This window comes from Centrocercus urophasianus, unplaced genomic scaffold (assembly GCF_019232065.1).
Source record: "Centrocercus urophasianus isolate 14NV4802_14NV808 unplaced genomic scaffold, USGS_Curo_1.0 seq_28, whole genome shotgun sequence".
NCBI lineage: Eukaryota > Metazoa > Chordata > Aves > Galliformes > Phasianidae > Centrocercus > Centrocercus urophasianus.
Genome location: NW_024884844.1, coordinates 5,774,439 through 5,800,220, shown reverse-complemented (window position 1 = coordinate 5,800,220; position 25,782 = coordinate 5,774,439). Strand labels below are relative to the sequence as shown.

At 41.1% G+C, this 25,782-nt stretch overlaps 1 protein-coding gene across 1 annotated transcript in view; it reads left to right on the top strand.

Annotated features, from left to right (window-relative positions):
• SNX4 (sorting nexin 4) overlaps positions 1 to 19,647 on the top strand; it is a 34,519-nt gene extending 14,872 nt beyond the window's left edge. Inside the window, 9 exon segments of the mRNA XM_042827020.1 lie at positions 2,133 to 2,188; positions 6,750 to 6,822; positions 8,331 to 8,392; positions 9,846 to 9,911; positions 13,467 to 13,556; positions 14,781 to 14,880; positions 15,801 to 15,946; positions 17,300 to 17,414; positions 17,777 to 19,647. Coding sequence (XP_042682954.1) covers positions 2,133 to 2,188; positions 6,750 to 6,822; positions 8,331 to 8,392; positions 9,846 to 9,911; positions 13,467 to 13,556; positions 14,781 to 14,880; positions 15,801 to 15,946; positions 17,300 to 17,414; positions 17,777 to 17,824 — 756 coding nt within the window. The 3' untranslated portion in view covers positions 17,825 to 19,647.
• Positions 19,648 to 25,782: the final 6,135 nt, after the last annotated feature.

Below are 25,782 nucleotides of genomic sequence, written 5' to 3'. Positions count from 1 at the left end.
ACTACATAACAGTGCGGTGCAAACGGTTGTGAGTGGTGTGTGGGAGTTACTATGCTGTTAATGGCAAGGAAACAATCCAACCTAGTGTGCTGGCAAGGTATTGGTTCCTTCCTGACAGTGCTTTTATACTTGCTGCACTCTTCCTTCAGAGCATTTCATGGCTGTAGCAAAATGCAGAAACTTGCCATGTAACTGTAATATAGGGAGATGATTGTTTTCAAGAGTAAACCCATGTATATGCTGTCCAAGAAGCCCAGGTGGCTTTGATGCTTGCCATTTGAACATAAACACGATGTTTGTGCAGTGGCTACCTACAGGGGGTGGCTTTAATTAATGGCAGAGTAACTAAGTGGTTTTTGAACTGCAAAAGGACATGTGAGAATGACACACAGGTGAATCTGGGCTACCTGAAACCTGACTGAGACACATAATGACCTGTGGAAGTAGATCAGTAAAAGTGCAAGGGCATACAGGCCCTTGAAGTCCTCTAAATAAATACAAGGCTGGGCTGGGAGCTGGAGTTACTGCAGTGTTCTGTGTTCTTTGTGCTTCTCAGTGCCACGACTGCCTTTCCTTTTCAGTGTATTAGCAGAGGAGTATTGGTTGGCAGTGACAATGAACTTGTTTTATTCCAGTGTCAATCACTCGTACAGGTTTCATTCATCCACATTTCGGTTTGTGGATGACTTTGTATTGCTTGTGGAAAGACAGACAGCTAAATTTAGCAAGCTGCTGTTCTGATACAGAACTATGGTGATGCAGAAGTTTTCCATCAGTAACTCTCACTCTAGTTGTTTTTTCCTAAACTTGGTTGCTTTCCTAAGTGTCTTCCAAATACGGAGGTGGTTCCAGGTGAAAGGATCTTGCACTAATGTTTAAATGCAGATATTTTCTGCTCAGGTCATTAGATGGGAAGAACCGTCTTGAGCAGGGCATGTCTCTTCAGTGGACTTCCCTTCTTGGTCTGGGAGAATGCCATGTTCCATTCTCTGTATGGTTCAAAACAGCTCTTTAAAATCTGCTTTGGCGAAACCAGTGCACAGAGTATTGCTGTGTCATTTACTAACAGTAACAACTTACTGCTAGCTGGTTGTGGCGCCAGTTAGAAGTGCTTTGTAGGAAATCTTGAACATCTCACAAGATATATTCCTTATTGGACTTCCAGTAGAAAGAAGGATGTTGTGATCAGAAGTACACTTTGGCCCTTTTACTTATCCTCTGATTTTCGTGCAGTATAAATGAACCTTCTGTAAGCTGCACGTGGAATGCCCGAAAAGTTGTGATCTGGAACCTCTGTGGATGAGGCTGGGATGTCTCATCTGCATTGGTATCTTTTATTTCAGAGTGAATTCCCATTGCACAGTTTTTAAAAGTTCAGTTGAGCTTAAAAACAACCAGACAACCAAACAAACAAAACGAGCAAGCAGAAAAAAAACAATCCACCCACCTTCTTAGGGAAATTCTCTGCTGCTGCTACAGTCATTAGTAAAACAACAACACAGAAATTAAGATAGCTAATTACCTTTTTAATTAGGTATGAACTTTCCTCTGTGGAGGATTATATATGCTATGTTATGGAAAAGAACACTGCATTAAAAATAGCTCTACTCTGATATACAAATTACATATTTTCTCTAGAGCAACTCATAAAATAAGAGAACACCATGTATGCCTTTGATTTCACTGGGGATCTGTTCCTAGCAATAAAGAGCGTACAGAGGTCACTCTACCACTGGTTTTATTTGGTTTGAAAAATATAAAATAGTTTGTCCATATGGTCTTATGTTACCTAATTGCTTCATCTAAAAAGAATGCAGGGTTGTGTATCTTAACTCCGTGATTTGTGTAGCGTTTTAAGAAGGAACTATTTTTGTGAGATTTGGGATTATACAGCTTAATGCTAGTGGATGCTGTTTGCACCCAAGTTCACACAAATATCTTGGTTTTCTACTTCTTATTAAAAGATCTGACGTGTAGGGCAGCTAGTGTCAACTTGTTCAGTGTCTGAAGATTTAAATATGCCAGGAAGGCAAGAATTTTTTTTTTTCTAATGGTGCTGCCAGAAGGCTGAGGTTTTTGTCACTGGAATTTAATTGCATTAAATTAACAAAGCTTTTTTTCCCCTTTTTCAGGCAGATTCCAGATTAAAAGCTCTTAATGCAACATTCAGAGTGAAAAACCCAGACAAGTAAGATTCCACATCCTTCCTCCCTCCCTTTCCCCTTTTCAGTTACAACTGTAACTTCAGATGACAAACTATTCTATCTCCTTAGAATAAATTCAGAAAAGAAAAATGATCTTTCTGCACCTTAGTTTTGAACAGAAGCTCAATAAGGAGGCAGTATGAACAGATTTGATACATCGTGTTGCTAAAACAGGAAAATGCCATCGCTTCATGGAAAATGAGTCCTTCCTTCTAGCTAGATTAAAAGCTTGGGAAGGTAAAATAAAATAAAAACACACAACACCAGACCAGAGAAATAATTTCTTAATATTTTTGCTTGCAATGAAATCTTTCCAAACATGAACAGAGTACAGATTGATAGTAGATCTTTCCAAAAGTCTGCTAGTATACAAATCTAGATGCATGCATGCTGGTGCTGTAGTTCATAGTTGTCTCCAAACTGCCAGATTTCACAGATGCTTGTGGAGGTCTTGAGGTCAGTTCAGCTCTGCTGCAATTTGGGATACTTGGAGACAGGCACTGAAAGCAATCTGATGGATTAAAAGACTGGTCAGAAGGATGAGGATGAATAATGGGAGGATGATCAAACCCTCGGTGGTTTGAGGAGATATGAGTGTCTACTGTAGTAGTCTGAAACATTACAAGTCTGTAATTGTTAGAAACATTAGTATGCAGCAATAGGACGAGGGATTTTGCTGATTTCCATTTATAAGTGTTAGACACACTTGCAGAGCCCTTATGGATTGATCTGCTGTCCAGCAGTGGCAATAGGGTGTGCTCTGTAGGGTCAGGGCATGTGCCTGACTGCTTTCTGTTGTCTGTTCTCTTTATGCTTCCCAGCACCCATGGGCATTGTATCAAGGGTGTTAGAGGGTACAGACCTTTCTGAACTTCTTGATATCCATTGGCAGATTTCTCTGAGTTGGTCCAGGCCCTCTTTTCTGGAATTTGCTGATAGTATTTATTTTTGCAGCCTCCTGTGGCAGCAAGTATTTTAGTGTGTATTTAATGCATATGAACATTTATGAATGAGGTCATGGTAATTCTAGGTGAAGTTGTCCCCATGCTTGAGTCCTCTATCTTTTTTGTTTGCGAGCAGCGGGAGTTTGCTTTCCCTTCTTATGTGATGGGAAAACTTTGCCAGTAATCTGCCCATACGTGAGAAAGGCTGGTTAATACTGAGATGAGACATTTACTGATATCTTTCAAGGCAATGTTTCAGAAAGCAAAGCTGTTGTTGAAATACGGGTTGGTAAAAAGCACAAAAAGAGTTAATACAAGGAAAATAGGAGGAAGGCATTGTAACAAAAACAATCCCTGAATATCTGACTTCACAGTGCTTAAGAGATACAGCACCTGCTTTCTATTGTGTTCTGCCACCTACGCAACTTCCAAATTGAACACTTAGTTACAATGGCAAGCTATTTTACAAGTTGTATAATAACCAATGAGCGTATCCTGTATTTGTTTATTAAAAGGCTCTCCCTGACTATAGCATGTGTGGCTTGAGAAGGCACAGTGCCTTGCTTTGTCTAGCACAGTAATGCCTGAGCTGCCTGCAGTCTGGCTCCTTACTCTTTTGTGTTACCTTTGATGCTTGTTTGAGTGGGTGGTAAAGAGGGTTCAGCAAGCTCACCTTGCTATAACTGATGGCACTGCTGTGTGGAGTGTAGATGTTCTGCCTGTGTCCAGCTGCCTGAACCAGTGAGGGTCCAGATGAAAAACTGCTGCAACTGCCAGTGCAGATTGTCCTGTGGTGCTGTGGAACTGCACCCTTAGCTTAAAGCAACGTGAGGAACTTTAAACAGCTGAAGTTATGCTGCTCTTGGAGGTCAAAGGCAGACTGGGAGTTAAAGCTCTTCCTGTGTGAGGCAATTAATGTCTTTTCTGATGGAATTATATGGTGATAAAACTTGGGTGTTCTGATTATCAGAGGTAAATTTGCAGTCTGTCTCGTACAGACCTCTTTTGAATTCACACCCGTCCTCTTCTTCTATCCTTTGTTCTCCGTTAGTACTTTGAATCAAAACAATAGCTTTCTTCTTGGTGAAAGATTTCTTCAGAAAACTCTATGTTGTTTTCAAAGGCAAAATTAAAAACCAAAACCAACAGAAAAGCACCAAAGCACAAAAACTGCTCTCTATCACAAACCAGGCAAATGGTACAGACCTTGTAGTACTATCCTTACTGATTTGGAGAACTACAGCTGAGTAAAATGCCCAAAGTAAATAACTTGTATTGAAATGCCACCTCCCATAAATGAAATACTCTTCTGTACCATTACCATAACATCTTTATGCAAAGAAACTTGATAATTTCCCTTACAGAGTTGTGGACTGATCTGTTCGTCATTTGTGTCTGAAGCTCTGTTTGGTTGCTTAGTTCTTAAATATGTGGACTGTTGGTAGTGTTGCAGAACCAGTAAAACCAAGGGAAAAGAGCTAGACTTGTTTCAGTAGCTGAGTGCCAAAATCACATCTTGGTTCACAGCTTCTTTTGTTACAATACACTGGGAAGTAAATATCTCTGTATACGCCTCTCCAAACTCAGTTTGGAAGTTTGGTGGTACTGTAATTATTGTTTTACATGAGTATTAAGTAGTGCTTGAGCAAATGCTTGAGAAATAAACATTTGATCTACAATACCATCAAACTCTTAAAAACACTTTTTGCTGAGAGCTGGCATTCTTAAGATTCAGTTTATAGGAAACGTGCAAAAAGACAGTTTTACTTTGGTTTGTGCTGTTCAGGGACAATAATAGGGCAGCTTGATTCAAAGGTGATTTTTTATTTTTTATTTTTTTTTTTTTTTAATATGGGGGAGGTATTGGTATGGGAGATGATACATTGCTGCTGGAGTCCAGGATGCTGAAAGTTGTCCTGGGTTCCTGACTCTTGCCTTCAGGGAGTACAGCATTCCTAAAAGCTTTCTCGCCACAAAACAGAGTAAATAACACCTTTCATTATAAATTTCTGGAGTGGGAAAGGGAGTCTTCCTGAGCTGAAGGCATGCTTTTTAATCTTTTGTTCTTAGTTCAATTATTTCAAATATCTTCACTGTTTGTGTCTGCAGCTGTCTGACATGCTGCCCTGGTGCATATTTTATAAAGTGTAAACTGAAAAGATTGCTCTCAAAACCCCACTGTGCAGATCAATGACTATTTATTTTTCCCATACAGTTTCTCTGCTGGCTTTTAAATCTTTTTATGTACTTTAACCCTGTGTGTGTGTCACAGTCTTATAAAAGATGCTCCTCGGAGATCAGAAATACTAGAAATGGTAATAAAACTTCTACTTCCTGAATACAGGGAGGAGAGTTTTTCAGGTGAGAACTTCCTGGTAGGGGAAGGAGTGTTAAATGAAAAGCCTTGGAATTTTGTATTTGGTCACTCAAAGCAAGTGATGTGACTCATTTCAATAAGGCCTCTTAGCCACAAACTATTCTGATGTACAAATCCTGGCCATATGTATGAGGGGGGGATTAGGGGTTGTGTTTGTTTTTTTTTTTTTTTTTTTTCTTTCAGTGTTTAACCATCAACTTGGAAGGCTAACTTCAGACTCCCATTCTTCAGTTCTAGTTGCGTTCTTCCATGTTACTAATTTGCTTATTTTCAGATCACTGTAGCTAGTAAGTTAGGTACAGCTATTTCTGGCTTTCTACCTAAATGAAATAGGTTCTTGTATGCTGCCTGTTTCCAGAGTAAGTTGTGAGTTAGATTTGACTGTAACAGGGAGGGTTTATGCATGCAGAAGTGTCTGCTGCTGTGGTTTAATTGGTTACCAGTGCCTAGCAAAGCTGTGATAATTGACTCTGCTTTCTAATTGCGATGACCTAACTTGTATCAACTGAAACTAAAACCAAGGGTTAATTGGGGTGACTGATAAAAAAAGCTTCTCAGCAGTAGCAGGCTGGCATTGTGCACGTGAGCACTAAGTGACTGACCTGACTGGTTAAGCTGTGCTAACTTGCTTATAGCCACAAGTAGGTCCAGTTCTCAGTAGGGTTTCATGCACAGCTATTACAGTTCCATGCAGCTGAGCCTTGAAAGCATTGTGAGAATGGTGGGAGCATTGTGAATGCTTCCCCGAGCGTCTGAAATGCTGTACTCAACACTGGCTAGATAGCAGCTGGAAAGGGAAGTTCTTTTGTCAGGTCACCAATGTGAATGTGTTTTTATTAAACAGAATCAGGTTCAGCTGATTTTGGCTTTACAGTTATTTTAAGCTTTCCTATTCAGTAACACTTGCTTTTATAAATCCCATGAAAAAAATGAATAGCAGCGACTTCAGTTAACTGTTCATCTCATAAAATGTTATCTCTTAAGTTGATCTGAACTGCCAGCGTTTGCATATCAAAACTAGTAGTCAGACAAGTGTTGGGGTTGTTTGCTTTAGGAGAACTGAACCCTGCAACCACTTCTTCAGGAGTCATCAGCTAATGTCACTTCAACACAATCCAGACTTCAATACAATCTTGCTGGTGTAGCGTTGTGGCTCTATCTTGCATTTATTGAAAGCTTACTTTCTTGATGACTAATGATGTATTATCTGTTTCCTGCTCCCAGGAGATTTACTGAACTAAAACACTATAGTGATGAACTGCAGTCTGTCATATCACACCTTCTGAGAGTCAGAGCTGTAAGTATTTCCCATGTGTGTCGTGACAAATAGTACAACATACACTTACAAGGCAGCATTTCTTGTTTAGTTGAGAGAAATGGTGTATGTATTCTGGAATAAGAGCAGTTCTGACTGAGAGCCCAGCTCTAGAGCAAGGGGCAGGAGATGGTGAGGACAGCATTGCCTTGGTGCAGGTTTTGGAGGGGCTGGGGGAAGAGTCCCATATGTGACACATATCAAGGTTAACATTCATGTTTGTAATCTGCTGTCCCCACTGATGATCCTGTCTACAAGGTGTTACAAAAAGGTACAAAATGTCTTTTTCTCTCAGCAGGCACGTTACGCTTGCAGGATGTCTTTGCTAGGAAGGAACCCAAAGCTCAGTTTTCTGGTCAGATATATAGGATTTTGTTTTCCAGAGCTTTTAGTATGAATTGTGCATGCTTCCCAGCACACTTTTTTTTTTTTTTTTTTTTTGTGCTACTTCTTCAATCTCTGAAGAATAATGTTCTTTTTAATGATAAGAATAATTATGTCACACATCAAGATTCTCTATGGGCTGACAGTGGAAAACTATAATTAAAAGGAAGGCACAAATAGGAAATCACAATTCCAATAATGAGCAGCAAGGTATTGCCTTTTTATTGTGCTTAACAGGGATTTCATTTTTGCTGGGAGCTGTGCTGTGGAATAGGTTGGTAACTGGTTGATCTTCTGAGCTGGAATACTTGAGAGGATTAATCAGTGGGGTTCTACTAATGGTGCCTTTTTCTCAGAGCTGTGTGTGCATCAGATCTCTAGGATGATTTCCTTTTCACTGCTTTAACAGACCAGTAGCTAACTCTTATAGGACATCAGTCTAACTCATTGGTATGTCACAATTAGAAGGGCAGTATTGGGATTGCAAGTCACACCTGGGAGTGTGTTATTCATGTTATAACAGGTGGTATTCAGGCATTGTTGCCTGCTGCAGCAGGTCCTCTCTCTCCAAAGAGCTGAAAGGATGTATCTAGTTGTGGCAATGTGTTCTGCAGTGGATAGCTTGTTTCCTTTCCTTTGTTTCACTGAGCTGGATGGGAAAATGAAGTCACTTGTTTGAATTCTTGTGAGACTTTCCCTGCGGTCTTGATGTCAGCATGTATTGCTGTCTTGTTATCTTTACATTAAATAAGCATGCATGCATGTAAACCTAGCATTGGTCAGATGAAAGAGGCTGTGCCTTACAGCTGGATTGCAAAATCCGAATTAACTGATAATTTACAGTCTCAGTAGACACATCCTGTATATGAGCACTTCTGAAGAAATACTTTGAATATTGCTTTTCAGTGCAGCCTTGACTGTGACTTTGGTCTTCAAAGATTTTCTGCTTTTGAGTTTTCCTTCACTAGCGGCTTAGATTAGACGTTAGCCTAAACTTGTTTACCTGTGTGAAAGCAGTAAGACTTCAGCTCAGAGTTTGTGCAGGGGTATTGACAAAGCAGCTCCATTTTAATGTTCATGACCAAAACTAACCTTGAATGTTTTAGAGGGTAGCAGACCGGCTGTATGGCGTCTATAAAGTTCACGGCAACTATGGAAGAGTATTCAGGTAAGAGTTCATCCAGTTTTCAGATGTCTCACAGGTGTTCTAGAGAGAGTAGTAAACTTAGTTATGTTTATCAAAAGCAGAACAACTTATCTGAAACATTGAAATGTCTGGCTTGAAAAGTGTTGTTTTGCAGTACCACTGAGGCTTGTGTTGGACCTCTGGATCTGCTGCTCGTAGTCAGAAGTGGACAACTTCAGCTTTTCATTTTGTTTCCCAGAACTTTGGGACTTTTGTTGTGACATTGGCGTGCTGTTTCTTTAGAATGTCACTTACTGCCTATTTTCAGGCAGTTTTCTCTGAAAAACCTCTAGATTCTTTTAATAGTTGAAAACCAATAGTTGAAAACTCCACGCGATGTAACTTGGGTTTTTTGGTTGTTGTTTCTTTTTAAAGTGAATTTGCCAATCGTTTTGATTTATACGAGTGAATTGCATGCTCGAGTTCTCCATCTCACTGGAGAATTAAAGAATCTAAACTTCTGGTTAAGGGAAACCTCCTGCTTCTACACAGTGTTCAAGTGCTAAATTTAATTCTCTGGGTTAATGGATTGCAGATGTCTTTCTCATTGGGGGTTTTAAAGTGAAATTAGGTGTAGTTCTATAATAACACAAAGACAAACAAATGTCAATATGAACAGTGGAATGTTTATGAAAAAGGACAAAATAAATGCATTAGGCATAAGTTATATGAAATATAAGTGGACCCCTTCTTTTTTTTGTATAAATACTTGTTGATGTAACTCTTATTGCTCATAAACCTCATGAGGTTTCACAGAGCTGAGAGCACAAAGTTGCAGTGTACATGGGTGCTGTGAACAAGCCTCCTGCTATCTTTACTGGAAATGATTCCTATGTGATCTAAATAGTCTCCTCAATGTGAATAGGGAGTTGCAGTAATGAGGAAATTATTGTTGTTATTTTTAATGAGTGGAACTAAACAGAAGCCTACAATGGAAACAGAAAACAGCATACACCAACTCGTTTCAGTAGAGGTAAAATGCTTGAGAATGTCAAATCCCACCTTCTGTTTTTTTGCAATGAGAGGCTTCTATCTGATAGTTGCCAAAAAGAAACTGAGCTTTCCACACTTGAAACACAAGGTAGGCAAAACTCTGTTTTAGAAACCTTCCTATCTTTTCTTTATGTGACCCATCGTGTAATTTTAGCTGTTTAAACAAGACCCTCTTGGCTCAAAATGAACTTTAAGCCATGTATGTTTGTTTGTCAGGACAACTTTATGCAACAGGGACAGTTGTTGAATAGAACGCCTTTCATAGACTCACTGCTACGCTGTCAGTGCTGTGGCTCACAGGAAGAAAACAGTTTGGCAGAGTCCAACTGCAAGGCAGTTTCCATTCAGGTGTCACCTGGAAAGAAACTACATACAGGATGCAGCTTATTAACTTTCCTTACCCTTCACGTGTGATGTTGCTTCTCATTTGTTTTTCAAACAGTGAGTGGAGTGCCATTGAAAAGGAGATGGGGGATGGGTTGCAGAGTGCTGGCCACCACATGGATGTGTAAGTACTGACTGAATATCTGATAGTTTGATGTAAGCCAGATGTAGAACTCTCCCTCTTTCCTCTCTTTTCCCTCAACCCAAAGTACATACAACTAGTGTAACAAGAAAGCTGGGGGCACGTTGTTTTTAGGTGTGCAGTGTTTCTATGCCTGGGATGCAGGCATAATTTTAGCGTCCATATACTGTATTAAGTAGCTCAAAAGGTCTCAGGAGAACCAGAGTGGTTTCTTTTTTATTATTATTTTGAAATTGTAGAAGTGTTTGGAATTCTTCCAGCCTTTCTTTTAAGCTACTATGCCAGAAACTGGTGGAATACAACTTTAATGTACTGCAGGCCTGATGAGATCCATTTGTTTTTGATAGCAGTATTTTGTACCATGTAGTAGATGGTACACAGACTTGGACTTAATCACAGAAAGTTAAGAAACTTAATTATTTAGCTCCAAAACTCTAATGGATTCTTGAAACAAATACTGTCTGGATCTAATAAAGTAGAGAATCCTCCCTTTTTGCATCTCTAGAGTCAGTTGGCAGAACTGCATGAAACGCAGCCTTCAAAATAAGAGTCTGACGTTTCATAGTGCTCACAGAAGCAATACTCCAGGTTATTACTTTTCAGGTAGTCCTATGCAATACAGTAAGTGGAATGCAACAACTTCTCCTGACTCTGAATCTTCTTTTGTAATCAAGTACTATTGTAAAGTAGCAACTCCAGCAAGAGGTGGGAACTGTTTGTCATTCCTTCGTATGTATCATAATTTTTCATTGCTTTCATGCAGATAAAGTGTAGCTTGTGTAGAAGCAAAGCTATCAAGTTTAGATTATGCTGCAAATCTATGTATGCTGTACATACATACATGTTGGTTGTGATTGTTACTAATGGAAGGGTTTGAAGAGCCATGCCAAAACACCCTTGTGTTTTTTTGTTTTGTTGGTTCTTTTTCTTTTCAGATAAATTTTGCTTTAATCAGATCTTTAAGAATTTGAACTTTTGAGTAATTTGTTCCCACTTCTGTGCCTTGGTTAACATGGTGCTTTACAGCCTAAAAAAAGATTACATTTTTTACTCTACTGAGATTAAAGAAATGAATGATGCATTTTGCTTTCAGAGGAAAATAATTGAAATAGAGATGGAATGCAGTGTTCAGCACCTACTACTATATCCATAACGTGATACTGCTGACTTCTTGCAAGTCCAGTGAAGGTTCCCATAACATTAGACTGAAGGGATTCTTTGCAACTGAAAGCTACTTCAGGAAAGTTGCCTCTTAAACTTCAAGACAAATTGAATTATTCTTTATCTATCCCATGTGCTGTAGTCTTTACCAGATATTTATTTAAACTTTCAAGGAGTTATTGCTTGGGATGATAATATGGAAGACCTCTGGATATGTGTTGTGTGATAGGATGAAGCTTGCTAATTTATAAATAAAAACAACTGAGTATGCTGAGAAAGTGAATGACTGTAATGCTGGCATTTGAAATATGAAATAAGAATATTCCTAGCCTTTGTCTTCTGCCCTTTATGCAATTAATGAGTGACCTTTTATCTGTTCATCAACTGGACTGTCATTGCGGGTAGAATCAGTCTTAACTAAAACCATGTTTTAGTTGAGGATTCCCATGAAGAGTGGGAACTTTCAGGACTTACTACAGTGTTTCTGGTTAATATTTTCCCTGGTTTGTTGATCCATTCAGGACAAACTAGTGTTTAAATTTCAGCTTAGATAGTCAGAAGTACAGTTTGTCATAGAGCTACCTTGAAAACAAACTCAAGTGTGACTTGAAAAATCCTGTCTAGGTAAGATCTTTTATGGTGTGTGTTTGTTTATTTTGGGAAAGTCGTTCTGCCACATGCAAGCTCTGGCACTTCTCTAAACTTAGAACTTATTTGAAATTGAAATGCGTTCCATCTGCTGTCCTGGGAACCACTATACTAAAATTATTGTACTTCAGAACTTAAAAATGGAGGGTGAGCTGCACGTGACCTGTGTGACTGCAGGATTTTTCAGAACATGTATGCGCATGGCAATTTTATCACGGGGAGGCCTGGCATGCCTATGAAAAACCCTGCTATATCTTTGAGTTCAGAGCATCTGAACAACTTGTGCTTGGATACTGAAATTCATATCTGACCAGATGACCATGTCTACCACACTTTCCTCAGGCTCCACATTGTAGCAGTTCTCCTGCAGGTAGCTATTGCCTCTTCAGAGTCTTAGTTCATGTTTCCTTCCTAGCAGGCCTGATGGTAACATTCAGTGCAAGTGTCTCAGACACCTCCGGTGTCTTTCCAGGGGTCTAAATGATGTTATTTCTTATGGAGCATGCAGGATTTTCTGTTCTCTCCCAGGTCATGCTACCAGTTACTGTTCAGATTGACTCTGCCAGTTCTTCCTCAGAGATAATTACTAGAGAGACACCAAGAGAAACCAAGGAACTCAAATACTTTGCAGAAACTTCAAAGGCAAGAAGGGCCCTCATTAGCACTTGGGTTGCAATGCAGCGGTCAGTAGGCAAGCATGGACACATGCTCACAGCAGGGAGCCTGCAGCTGTGGGAATGCTTATTTCTTCCATGCCAGGATTGCCCCGGTCTCAGAATAGATGAAGGCATTTGTGGTAGGATCTCATTTGTTCTGTTCATCTGTAGGGGTACTCGCTTTGTACTGACACGGCGTCCAGTTGTCACTGTGCCAACTGAGATGGGCAGGTCTTTTAGCTGTAGGCCTGACCCTGCAGGTGTTTCTGAACAGTCATACTAGTTAGTGGAAGACCTATTAAATGGTGTTCAGTTGGTAGTATAAACTGAAAAAGAAAGTGGTTTTTGCCATTTTTAGCACACGGTATCTTAAATGATACTGAATGGAACTTGCAGAGTGTAAGAGCTGTGGAGTTGTAGCCCTCGTGCTACTCAAGTTTTCTCTCTAAAGGGCAGGACTAGACTTGTTTTTGCTCTGAACTCTCATGCCTGACTTACACAGCAGACAAAGAAACAAGGAGCTGAAGGGCTTCATGTTCTGGTGTTCGGAACACCGCTGTGAGTTTTGTGTTCTCAGGCTTATGAAAAGGCTGAATAACAGACAATACAAACAGCTTCTTTAAATTCTGCTGCTTGCTTGCCGTCAGCTGTGATGCTTACATTTCTAAGCCTTAGTACTTCCAGCCTTGCAAGGGTTCTTCTGCATCATATCTTCTTTTTTGCCTTGGTGCTGCTTCTTGACGATCCACTGAAGAAAAGGAATAAATTGTCCCTTTCCTGTAATAAAAACTGCCTGATCTTCAGCAGGAAACTTATGATAAATCTTGTATTCATCAAAAGATTTATTGTAGTAACATCCACAGAAACAGGCCTGCAGGAGTGTTTATATTAGCTGATTCAGAGTTTAATTAAAAACAAAGGACAGAGGAAAAACCCTTCTTAGAAGTGTTCTGCTGTTTTACTTTGTGACTGGCCTTTCTGTCAAACAGTAACAAGAGAGGACACCTGTCTGTGTAAACCTTACAGTTTAGATTAAGGAACTTCCTATTTAACCATGGCTGTTTTTCACCAGATATGCAGCTTCTATTGATGACATTCTGGAAGAAGAGGAACATTATGCTGATCAGCTGAAGGAGTATCTCTTCTATGCAGAAGCACTACGGTATGTACAGAAGTATGCAGCTCAAGTAAAGACCATCATGCTTTCCTCTAACGTGTTGGTGCTGAGTTTAATTTGATATCCTCTTCTCTAAGCAGCAGCAAATTCAGTGCTTCACATTCTCATCTCTTACTTTGCTTATTCACATTTGATTGCTCTATGGGTGGCGATAAGAATTTAGAACTAAGATGACTAATAGTAAAATGAAATGTTAAAATCTGGTTAGTCTGGAAGATAGTGCTGTTTATTCCTTTGGTTACAGTGTTTCCTTGGCTTCTCATGCAGTGGTGCCCTGGTGTGCTGGGAACTTCAGGTTTTAAATAGGCCAAATAGAGCTGTTACAGCTATTACAATTTCAGCAGGTTTCAGAGTGTGCTGTATAGCTTTCATCTGCTATATGTTATTGTGCAGCTAAATGCTGTGGGGTTTGTTTGTTTTTTAGACTAGACTTACCAGGACAGTCCTCCTTTCCAAGCATGGATACAGAAGCAAAACTTTTTATGCAGTAACATTGTACCTAGTGCTGTTATGCTCTTCCTGAGCTGGCTCTGAACTTCTTGGAGAGGTCCAGTAATGTTGTAGAGATTCAAGTTGGTGAGTGATGGCTGCTGTCTGAGAACCCAGAGCACAAGTAGCCCCCCCTGGGAGACGATCATGCATCCGGCAGCGGAGTACGGATGCATCCTTGTCAGCCCACACAGGACTGGGACTTAGTGCAGGTGGTCAGAGGAAACTCGCCTCTTTTCCAGATGAAAGGCACTGTGTGAATCTTAAAGCACACTTGCTTGTTTTGTTTAAAAAATTAAAATGCCAGGAATTTTACGACTGAGTGGAGCATTGCTGTTGTGACAGGCTCTATCTCCAGATACTTTTTGTCATAGCTGTGATTTTTCTCAAATGTATTTTGAATAAAATTATTTTACAGTGATGTTCTTAAGTAGGTGTTAGGGCTCATACTGCTGAGAGTGTCTTGAAATGAGTCTAAAAAGAAGATCAGAGGAGCAGAATGCTGCTGTACTAAGAGCTTTCTTTGTACTTTGATCCAAGCTTGCTTAACTACAGCGATTGTAATGTTAGGCATTCTGTGATAAGGCTGTTGAGTTTGAGCTAGATAAATAACTGAATGTACTGCCTGCCAAAGAAAGCATTTTGCCATTTGTAGAGTTTAAATGGAGGGAAACGTAGCAAAACAAAGTAATACGTGACAGATCTTTCATTACTTTTCAGGGCAGTTTGCAGAAAACATGAATTAATGCAATATGACTTGGAAATGGCAGCACAGGACCTAACGGCTAAGAAGCAGCAGTGCGAGGAGCTGGCAACAGGAGTGAGTCTTTCCACTTTCTTCTCCAGGATGGGTTGTTTTGTTGTTTTTTTTATTGTTATTTTATTTTATTTTATTTTTAATAGGGAGAGCCAAACTTCTTAGAATGACATTTAAATGGCACTAACGTGATGGCTTCTATTTATGAGAAGTTGGCATCCTATGAGCTGTGGGCCTCTGAGGTTTAAAAGTAACTTGGTTCTTGGTGATGTAAGCTCTTGGTACTGAACTTCTCTTAATGAATATGCAGAGGGTTGCAGGACAAAATAATACAAATAACTCTATCCCTGAGGTCAAAAATGGTAGGATTTCTGACAGGCTTTCTCTGCCTTTTGAAAGGTGGATGTTACTGGTATGTGGTGCTAGTTCTGCTTACGTCGAAGATAATGGCTAAAAGAAACCTACCACTAGTAACATGTATTTATAATACTGAACACAGTGCTGATTCATCATGAATCTGTTGATGTTCTAGAGAACTCCTTTATGGTTTTTCTTTATTATACAAAATGTAAGACTTAAGTTCTTTCCTGCTTCAATTTGAGGAAAAACTATTGTGGAAACTTCCTACTATCAGTGGAAACTTGAGTCCAATCCATAGACAAGCCGTAAGAGTTTGAACATCATGTTATTTAATGGTATGTGCAGATTCCAGAGTTCCTGGGTATGAAAGCTGAGATACAAGTTCCTGTTTAGCTCTGCCTCCTCGCTTAGCTCTCAATCTAATGTGAGCCACCACGCCTCCCATATCTACGTGCCTATGGGACATGCAAGAAACATTTTCCGGTAGTTAAGTCCAAAGATGAGCTGGGCATGTAGGAAAAGCCCTAGTAACTGGTAAAAATCACATTGTCTCACAACCATGCTCAAGAATCCCAAACCTAGAGTGTCTTTGCTTTTGGGGTGTTTGGTTTTTTTTTTTGTAGACCGTGAGAACGTTCTCCCTGAAAGGGATGACCAGCAAGCTGTTCGGGCAGGAAACCCCTGAGCAGAGGGAAGCCAAGATAAAGGTTCTGGAAGAGCAGATACAGGAAGGAGAAGAACAACTTAAGTCTAAAAATCTGGAAGGCAGGTAAACAGGCTTTATTTTTTCAAAGGAAACGAGGCTTGTCTTAGCAAGTCATTGACTGGATGCTCTTGAAGGTGTTTGCGTTTTATAAGTGTTTTTAATATATTTTTGGTGTTTATGAGCTGTCTATAAAAGCTCCTGTCAGCTGCAAGTTGTGAAATAAAGTACAGTACATGCAGTTAGCTTCTGGTCTGAATATATGACTTATGTAAAACCTGATGACTTTCCCAGTTACTGAGCCCACTCTAATGGCTGACTTGCTTGCTTTCATGTTCAGTTAGTAATATGTTTAGCAGGTGGGCATATTGATCTGCAGCTGAATAGCCTAAACTCAAAAGCCGACTGGCTTCGAATGCAGTATCTATTTGGCTTGTGTGCATGGGTCCTAAGCTAATATTCTGCAGCTTTTCCTATGGAGGACAACTGACTCCTGTTTGAAAGAGATTAGAAGTTCTGGCAAGCTGTGTTTAGTAACTGCTTCTCAATGCTGTAATGAAATTTTCTTCAGGAATGCAAGAAACCAGCATTCCTTAAGCAATGTGATTATGTCAAAACATGTTCATCATATAATAGAAGGGGTAAATGTGGTATCTCCTGATACGTTAGGATTAGAACAGAAAAGATAAGACTAGTTCATGAGCAGTTCAGAACAACAAGACATTCAGTAAATGCAATTTCTTAATCATTTTGACAGAAGTACTGGAAATCTGCTTTTTTAGCTCTGGAAGTAATTTTCAAGTGAATACTTGCCTTGTGTATGTGATCCAGCGCAAATGAAAGTGTTGGATTACAGGAATCTACCTCCATTTTAGTTAAGAACTACTGAAGACATATCACCAAACCAATAAAATTAATTCCTGAAGTGAATTGCCCAAGTCAAATTTGCCTTGTAAATGCTGTACTTTGCTGTCTCAAGTCCTGATGGCAAGTGAATTTTCACAGTGTAATGACCAAAATTCTGACTTGACAACTGAAAAAGAAAAGTGCAGTATTGTGCAAACTGAGTGTTAGTATGAAGATATGTAGTCATCCCACTGGAATCAGAGAAAAGTATTTTCTGAATTGTGCTGCTTCTATGGTAGTGATGCTTACTGAATATTAAAAAAAAAAAAAAGCTAAAAATTGTGTGAAGTTGGTTCTGGTTTAAAATCCATAAGATGTAGATGGAGAATTAAGTAGTAGAAGCAGTTGTAAAATGAGACCTGTGGGATGCATAACAACTAAGAACTTGGTTTGCTGGCTGAAAGACGGAGTGCTTATCATACCTGGAACTGCTCTGCTGTGGGCTCAGAGGAGGGAAGATGAGCTGAGGTTGTAATATGTAGACATTAACAGAAATAATGCTTTTAATTCCAGAGACTTTGTGAAAAGTGCCTGGGCAGACATTGAACGGTTTAAAGAGCAGAAGAATCACGATTTGAAGGAGGCGCTTATAAGCTACGCTGTTATGCAGATCAGTATGTGCAAAAAGGTACGTCTGCCTTTATAGAGCCATGTGTGTGTCTGTGTGTATACCCAAACTGATGTGTATATCACATTAGCAGAGGATCAGATACAAACTGTCAGCATCTAGAAACGTTGCAGTCACTGAAGGTTGGAAGTCACTAGTGTAAAACCTCCCTCCATCCTACTCTTACTCGGAGACATGCTGATATATGTAATAGGCAGTATGGTCCAATTTTGATGTGGTCTGTGCCCTGCTCTTGTGTAAGGTTCTGTGGGGCTTTTTGTTGAATTTTCTGTGGAACAACAACAAAAAAAAACGTTTGCAAACCAAGTGTATTTCCACCTATTTATTTTCACTTTTTTTTTTTTTTTTTTAAATTTTAAAAGGGAATTCAAGTTTGGACGAATGCAAAGGAATGCTTCAGCAAGATGTGATTATCTGGAAGTGAATTCCTCCTCCAAGTGCCAGAGAATGGAAGCACAAATGTTGAACACCGATGTTAAGTTGCTACGTGACTTACGTATAAATCATGAAATAAATGAGTTGAGTGAATAGTTTTTCTTTCTGCTGATTGCAATTGTTAATAAAGGCCAAAAAGGATATCTTGTTAAATGTTTAGCCCAGGCTGCCACTATTGTGGCATATTTTATGTGTGGTAGCAAATTATTCAGGAGTAGGAGTTATTGAAAACTACAACTCTGTACTTGGGCAAAGGTGTAGGGAAAGTTATCCCAGAAAGTATGAACTGAACTGTTTTGTGAGACTTGTGGAACACCACGCTCAATAATGTGTAGATCACTTCCAGATGCCCTTCTCTCAGCCCTTGCTGTTTAGAATTAGTAATGCTCAAGGGTGCTTTGGTTTTACAATAGGACACGCAATTGTGTTCTTGAGGTTTACACCATCAGAGGGACAAAAAACTGAAATACTGTAATGCATAGGGTTCACATATAAATGCCTTTGCATGCCCACAGAGAAATGTGCTTTTCCAAAGTTCAGGTTAAGCAGTCTTAAGCTCCTGAGATATTTGGAGCTCTCTACAGTAAAGGTGTTGTACGGTTCGATGCAATACTCTGCATTTACTGGTTCCCACTTACCTTTTGATATGGGCATTGATTTCATATCAAATTGCTTCTTGCAAGTTAAGGAAACTGGTGGTCCGTCTGAGCAGCAAAACCAAAGTCAAAGCTGGGTAAGAAACAGATGCAACTTCTGCAACTTCTGTTTGATTGTTTGGAACTTGTTTACAGTAGATGTGGATCTAGTCTATGGTATCTCTTCTTGTAACTGAAGTGGTTTGGTTCTTAAACTGAAATACAAAAACTGGTGCAATTTTCCTAGTACTTAAGAGTAGTGATGTGCAGAATCTGCAATGAACCGAGGTGTCTGTCTGGCTCTTGTAATGATGTTTCTGTGTATAACATGGTATCAACGGTATAACATGGTTTGTAGTTACAGGTACTTGCATTAAGTGTTTCCAGTTATGAAAAACACTTAGCACTGTTTAATATTGGGCTTTTCCTACATTCCTAAGGTTCCTGAAGTCTTGTGGAATTCATTACACTTGATTGCTAATGCTCCAGGAAGCTTTGTAATATTCTGTTGGGAAGTGTATTTATTTTCTCTGGGTTGTAACACTACTCAGATCTTTTTTAAGAGATACTCCGGGAAGTCTTTAAAAGCTGTTTTGATAAATTATCAATAACGTGGTTACTTGACACGTTCCATGTTACTTCTGTCTCCATAGCATTTCTTTTCTGTAAAACCATTGTAAAGATCTGGTGTATGCTACAGCTCCAAACTCAGAAGTAAGAAGCTGGGTGCTTTGATGTTAGCTTTGTCAAAGCTTTTGACAGTGTCACTTCTGGGAGGTGGCGTTGGGCAGAAGGAGGCCTCTCTGTTTGATACTTACCAGGAGAAGTGTTGTTCCATTCAGAGGACTGCGATATCCAGTTCTGATACAGGCTGAAGGACTCTTACATTCCAAACCAAGAAGTTGCACACTTGACGTGCTCAGTAAGCCTTCTAAAGGAGTGGTGCCTTAATACAATACCATGAGGCGCTCAGTAGGTATTTTTCATGCACTTTGATTTTTGGTAAATCTTTCTGGTGCCTCTTTCCATATTTCACTTGCTGTACAGCTTACTAAATGTATTCGTATGCCTTTTTTTTCCTTGCTAGTTGTACTAAATTTAAGAAGGGAACAACAGTTCTTGTAAGTTTTGTGCCAAATAAGCTAAATAAAATTGCTCTTTGATATTTTTGTTATGCTGTTTTTGTAAAAATGCTGTCTTTGCAGTGCTGACAAATGTTGCTTAATTTCTTGAATTTGGTTCTTGGCCATCTTAGCTCTCAGACAGTCTCCAAAATTTGAAAGTAGAGAAGTAAATCTTGCACAACTAGTTGATTTGCCTTTTAGGTGAAGAACATGGCATTGAAGTCTGAAATTATCTGCTTGTTATATGCCACTTTGAGCCCTGCTTTGCTTTTGCCCAAACAGGCCTAACTGTGAGTTTCATACATCTTGTCTGGGTGAGAGAAGCTGCATTTCAAAAGGGTTTGTGCTGTTTGACACAACTTGACTGAAAGCTGAGTTAAGCATAATTTGAACTAGCTTTGTACCTTTTACTTCTGCTGTTTCCAGACAAGCATTGCTTGCGTTTGTGTACTCGTGGATTTTAGCAAACTGAGGGTTTCTTCCCCTTTCTTAAGTTTTTAGCTCTTTAAAGGGGAAAATCATCTAGTTATTGGCTGTTTCCATGCAGTTAATAAAGTTCACAAGACAAACTGAACTGTGCATCTTCCCAGTAACAGAGCAGACTTATATTTTGTAACTCAAGCCACTGCCTTGGCTAAACTCCTTCTGTTATCTAGTAAATGTAAAAAATAGGTGAGAGGCCTTAGAATAATAGCAGTCAGGTAGTCTTTTGGTAATCTCACCAAAATGCTCATTTATAAAATCGCTTACCTGTGTGAATAATCGGACTTACTGCTGGAGCTGTCACTGATGTCACAGGCAGGCATTACCATTGCTTGTACTGACCATGACCTTCCCACCACCTGCAGGACCTTGGTGTGGCTGCGTTTTCCTGCTCCTGAAATGTAGGGAGGGTAAGAAGCTGCGAGGTAAGAAATTTTTCTGAATGGTCATATATATTTTTTAAATGTTGTGCTACTGAAGTTTCTGACCAAAGCAGAGTTAATCTAACAGCTCTGTGTGGAAATTGATTTGGTCGGTGTGGAGCAAACCTCTGAGCTGAAGTCCCACTGAACAGCTTGCCTGGTGCAGGTGAGCCGGAGAGAAGGGGGCAGTCCAGTAGGCAAATGCATTGCCGCAAAGAGGTGATACAGCAAAGCTCAGCTAGGAGAGACCTTGCTTTCCCATATGCCTCTCCCTACCACCCAAATCCTTTCATGCATCTGGAGCTGGAGCAGGGCGTCTCAGGGCTAGAACTTGGGGAAGCTTCTCGTGCATGTATGCATGCATATGTACACACAGCTGTACATAAACACAACTTTGGGTCCAACTGAAGGAAGCAGGATGCTGTGTTGAATGCCTTCTGGCTTTGGTAGCCCAGAGCATTGAGCTCCTGCTTAAGTGAAGGGTTCTCGTTCTTCTTGGCGTCTGAACCTGTGATGTGCAGGAGGGGAAAACAGTGCTGTATTGCCCTTGTTTTGAGGTGGTGATGGTGGTGAGTGAGATGGAAACAGGAGGTAAGAATTTCAAGAGTTTTCAAAGATTTAAATGGAGTGTCTGTGATGATAATGATAGTGTCTAGGACAGAACATGGTGGTAACTGAGATCTCCAAGCTAAGTGGAACACCAGTAGTGGTGCAGTCTTCGTGTTGAGCTCAGACTGATTTACTTTCTGGTATGACACCATAGATCAGTGTGATATTACTGTTGTTTCTCGCAGAAACAACATTAGCCTCAGTAAGGCTAGAAAAGATAAGATCATCAAGTCCAACCCATTGACCAGGCCCACTGACCATGTCCCTCAGGGCCACATCTCCATGCTCCCTGAACACCTCCAGGGATGGTGACTCCCCCACCTCCCCAGGCAGCTGTGCCACTGCATCACCGCTCTTTCTGAGAAGAAATTTTCCCTAATATCCTGTTTGGCTTTGTTTGCTTGCTGTTCCTGAACAGATGAGATAGGAGAAGAAGCTACTGTCTTTGAAAGCCCGTCATAATCTTTACAAAAACTCTGATCCTGCAAAAACCATTGTAATCACACATAGGCTGGGGACCCACAGAGACGACGTGCCATATACCACAGGCATCCCACAAGCTGCGATGAGTGAATACCTCATTTGTCTGCAACAAGTGCTTTCTGCTAGCAGTCGGCATCGTGACAACAATAAAACCAATTCTACTTCAGCTCAGAAAGTAGCTGCAAGCAGATGGGGGAGATGAAAGGCGAGTTTGTGTGGCAAGCCTCTGTGGGATGCCGTGGTGCTAACGGTGTAGACGGGAGGAAAACGCAACCCCGTCGCCCTCTGGTGGGTCTCCAGCACGGCGTTAGGGGGCCGCTCCGTGCCATTGCTGCAGCCCTGCTGGGCTGGTTGGAATGGTTGAGGTCATTCGTTGCTGCGGGTTGCGATATGCAGCAGCTGCAGAAGCTCGCGGGCAGGTTTTGCAGCAGGCTGACTGAGCTGGATGTATGGCAGAGGTTTCTGAGCTGGTGGGACGGCCTTCTTGCTTAATAACTGCTCGGAGAAGGTGCAGGCTGCATGGTTGAGGGTATAGCTGTGATTGCTGGTGCTGTCTGTGCTCCTCTGGGAGGGGTGGGAAAGCTCCTCCTGCCCAGTGCTGCTTTGAATTTGGTTTTTAGAAGAAACGTGCCTCTGGTGGCAGCTTTGAAACTCGAAGAAGTGACAGAAGCCAAATCTTCAAATGGCTGTTCCAAAGGCTGAGCGGCGCTTTTTTTCCAGTCTCATTTGCTTGCTTTATCTTCCAAGCAAAGTTACTGCTCTGTGGATGGTACTGCTCGTGTGGGGGCACCAGTGCTATTCTGTGACACAATCTGAGCTCTACAGACACCAGAACCAATTTGATGTGGTCTGTTTCTATGAATGTCTTGATTTGCACTGATCTCTTTTAATTACGTATCAACTATTGCTTTTCCGGGGTTTACTTTCACACTGACAGGCCTATAATAATCCCATCTCTCAAATGAGATAGGTGAAATATTACTCTTTTTTTTTTTCTTTCCTAGTCTCATGGGTTGTCTCCTGAATTTCAAGCGTAGCTGAAATCAACATCAGTGACTCAGAGGTTCCTCATGCTGGATGATCTTTGGGGCTTGAGGAGAAGCTGCAGGGATCTGCATGTGTGCTAATGTGAGGAGCTGATCCCTGGTGCACCTGACTGAGGAGATATCACCTCTGCGTGCAGCAGATGACACACAGCTGTGGTTGAGCAAAGGCTGCACACATAGCGTGATATGATTTAAGCATCCTCATAGGGTGAAATGAAGAGGATGACTTAGAGTTTGCATGTCCTTGTATAGATATCCTTGTATAGTTCACACGTTGTTACATGTCAAACAGAGCTGAAGTGCTTAATTAGCCTGTAAACCAGAATCAGGAATGTTCATTGGGAAAGGGCTTTATTTGTGGACCAGCATTCAGCCTAGGAAGGCAAAGTATCAGAGGAGATGAAGGGAATCTAAAATGCTTCCTCAAGTACGCAGGGCAAGTTGGTGCGAATGGTTTCTGGTGGAGCCCTTTCCAGACACATAACCCACCCCACAGCTCATGCTGGGAGGAACCACAGAGGAGCTTCAGGTGTGGCTGTGCTATGCCTTTGAGTTCCTCCTCCCACCGAGCCCTGTGGCTGTGGAAGGGGCTGTCCCAGGGTCTTTCTAAGCCATCAGCGTTTGATAGAGGAGTACATTTGGGCGGGTGGCAGCCAAGTGAACTGACTGTTAATGGGGCTGATCCCCGTGCCTCACCTGCCTTTTGGTCAAGTTTTCAGAGGCAGAACAGAATGTTTTTGAATATGAGGTGTTTGATTTCTCCATTACCAACAGTTCTCCTATTCCTGTGATGTGCTGGGAATGCTTTTGTTCTTTGTGTTCCTTACAAAGTTTGTTCTCACTGCTAATGCTGCTGCCCTTCCTAGCTTCTTCATGGTTAATTAATCATTCCTAGCCTCTGTATTTGGATTTACTATTCCTTCTTCCTCCACGATGTTTCACCTCTTCCCATTTTCTCTAAGCCAGGAGCAGGGATTGTAACAGGCATTCCCTTTTCCAGTTTCAGGGTCCTTAAAATATTCCCAAGCAATTGCTGGTGATCGTTTCCATTATGTTCAAATCCTGTCTTCTGGCTGATTCGGTCACTGCTATATTTAGCTTCAAAATGCTAAATGTAGTGCTTAGCTGGGTTACTTTCAGTTTCCTTCTAACAAACACACATGACTATTTGGTGGCTGCTCCACTTCATGCTACTTTTAAATCTGAAAATATTTTCTTCAGACACCCTATATAGCAACTTCTGTGCTGGCTTAAACAAGAATGCATCTCTGCAGCTCCTAGAAGTGTGAAGCATTTGTTTTGGTGGTGTTTCTGCAATCAACATCAGACACAGCAGCTGTGGCACAGGCTGCCCAGGGAGGTGGTGAGTCACTGTCCCTGGAGGTGTTCAGGAAAACGGTGGATGTGGCACTGGGGGATATGGCCTAGAGCAGCCACAGGCATGGGCTGGCATTTGGGCCAGATGATCTGATCTTAGAGGTCCTTTTAACCTTAATGATTCTATGATTCCTGGAAGACCAAGTGGCAAGTCTTCTCCTGCTCAGTTGTGCAATTCCTCTGTTGCTGTGCCAGTACTTATCTTCCAGCCTGCTGCCTTCTGGCAGCACGGTGGCCAGCACTGACTTCTCACAATCCTGCCTTGGTTAGGAGATGAGGAGATGGGTGCTCTGCAGCAGGTAGGAGGTGCGGCTCCATTGCTGGCTGCATGGTTGTGAAATGTTGTTTGTCTCAGCAGCTGCTCCTGATCCAGTGAATGGAAAAACAAACTGTCATGTGGCTGTATCTGAACTTTTCATGCAGATGTTAGATTGCCACGATCTGGGGAAAGAGGGAAGAAAATGAAGTGCTGGTAAAACAAAGCTGCTTGTCCTTTGGGCCAGCGTGTACCAAGGTGATTCCTTCACACCAGAGTGTTTGGAGGGGCTCTTGTTTAGAAGCATAATCTCTTCTTATCTTCTACAAAGGGACTATCCAACCCAGAGGTCATAGGAGAAGGGGACTTGGAGCTGTTTCTGTGCAGTTTCCTTACGTCTGCCCAACTGTATGGGGTGTGAGATGGATTCAGTCACAGTAAGAGCATGGGGGGCTGAGCAGTGGCTCCTGGAGATGTCCCTGTCTGTGCTTGGGGAGGTAATTACGTCTCGGATCCAGTCTGCCCTAAAAAAGGAACAGAAGCCATAGTGGGTCATTGTTTTTCTGCTTTTGAAGATTTTGGTCCCCTTTTTGGCTATGAAAATCAGAAATTGGGACTCTAACAGATCCTTCTTGGGAGCGGTCCAGAAACATCTGCTTTGCTCTTCTCTAGAAAAGGGAACCCCTGTCTTAAAGATGCTTCTTTGTCTTGCTTTTCCTGTAAAAGAGAAATAAGTGCAGGTCCACGTACTGCTGCTCTCTGTGTTCAAGGCACAGGATGCTGATCCCAGAGACACAGAGGACCTGGCTAGAGAGCCCAGCACAGTATGTCAGGGTGGGAAAATTTCTTTGCTTCCTAATGAGATCAGTGCAGATTTATAGAGCTCTCTGCAAAAGAAGAGTTAACTCTAACCGTGCATGCAGAACAGCTGCTGATCCACAAATGAACGTGTTCCAACAGGAACAATAAATCTTGTCTGTACCTGTGCTTGCTGGAGCCAGATCCCAGCAGCACCAGCTTCGATTCTCACCTATCTCCACTCAGTGCTGCTGCACATGCAGTGCCCGTGGGCTGCAGTCTGAGGGCAGCACCCGTGCCATGCACAGGGATGGCAATGGAGAAGGTGATGGAATGTGTGTGGTTCTGCAGTGCTCCCACCTTTGTGGTAGCTGGATTCCAAGCTGGTTCCATGGGACAGGAGCTCCTGTGACAGGGACAGCATGATGGACAACAGGGCTTTGAAAGAAATAGGAAACAGTGGCAAAAGTAAACTAATTCATGTTCCTTATAAGCCCTGCCTTGCACATTGATGTGTTGTCCCTGCTGTAACTGCGAGAACTAAAAGCTTTGGCTCAAGACTTTCCTGCTGAACAATGTCTTTGAGAGACAAGCTGGTTTCCATTTGCAGGCCCAAAGTGTTAAAACAATAGAAACACTTTTTTTTTTTTTTTTTTTTTTTTTTTTTTTTTTTTTATACAGCTGGCCTGTCAGAGAGACA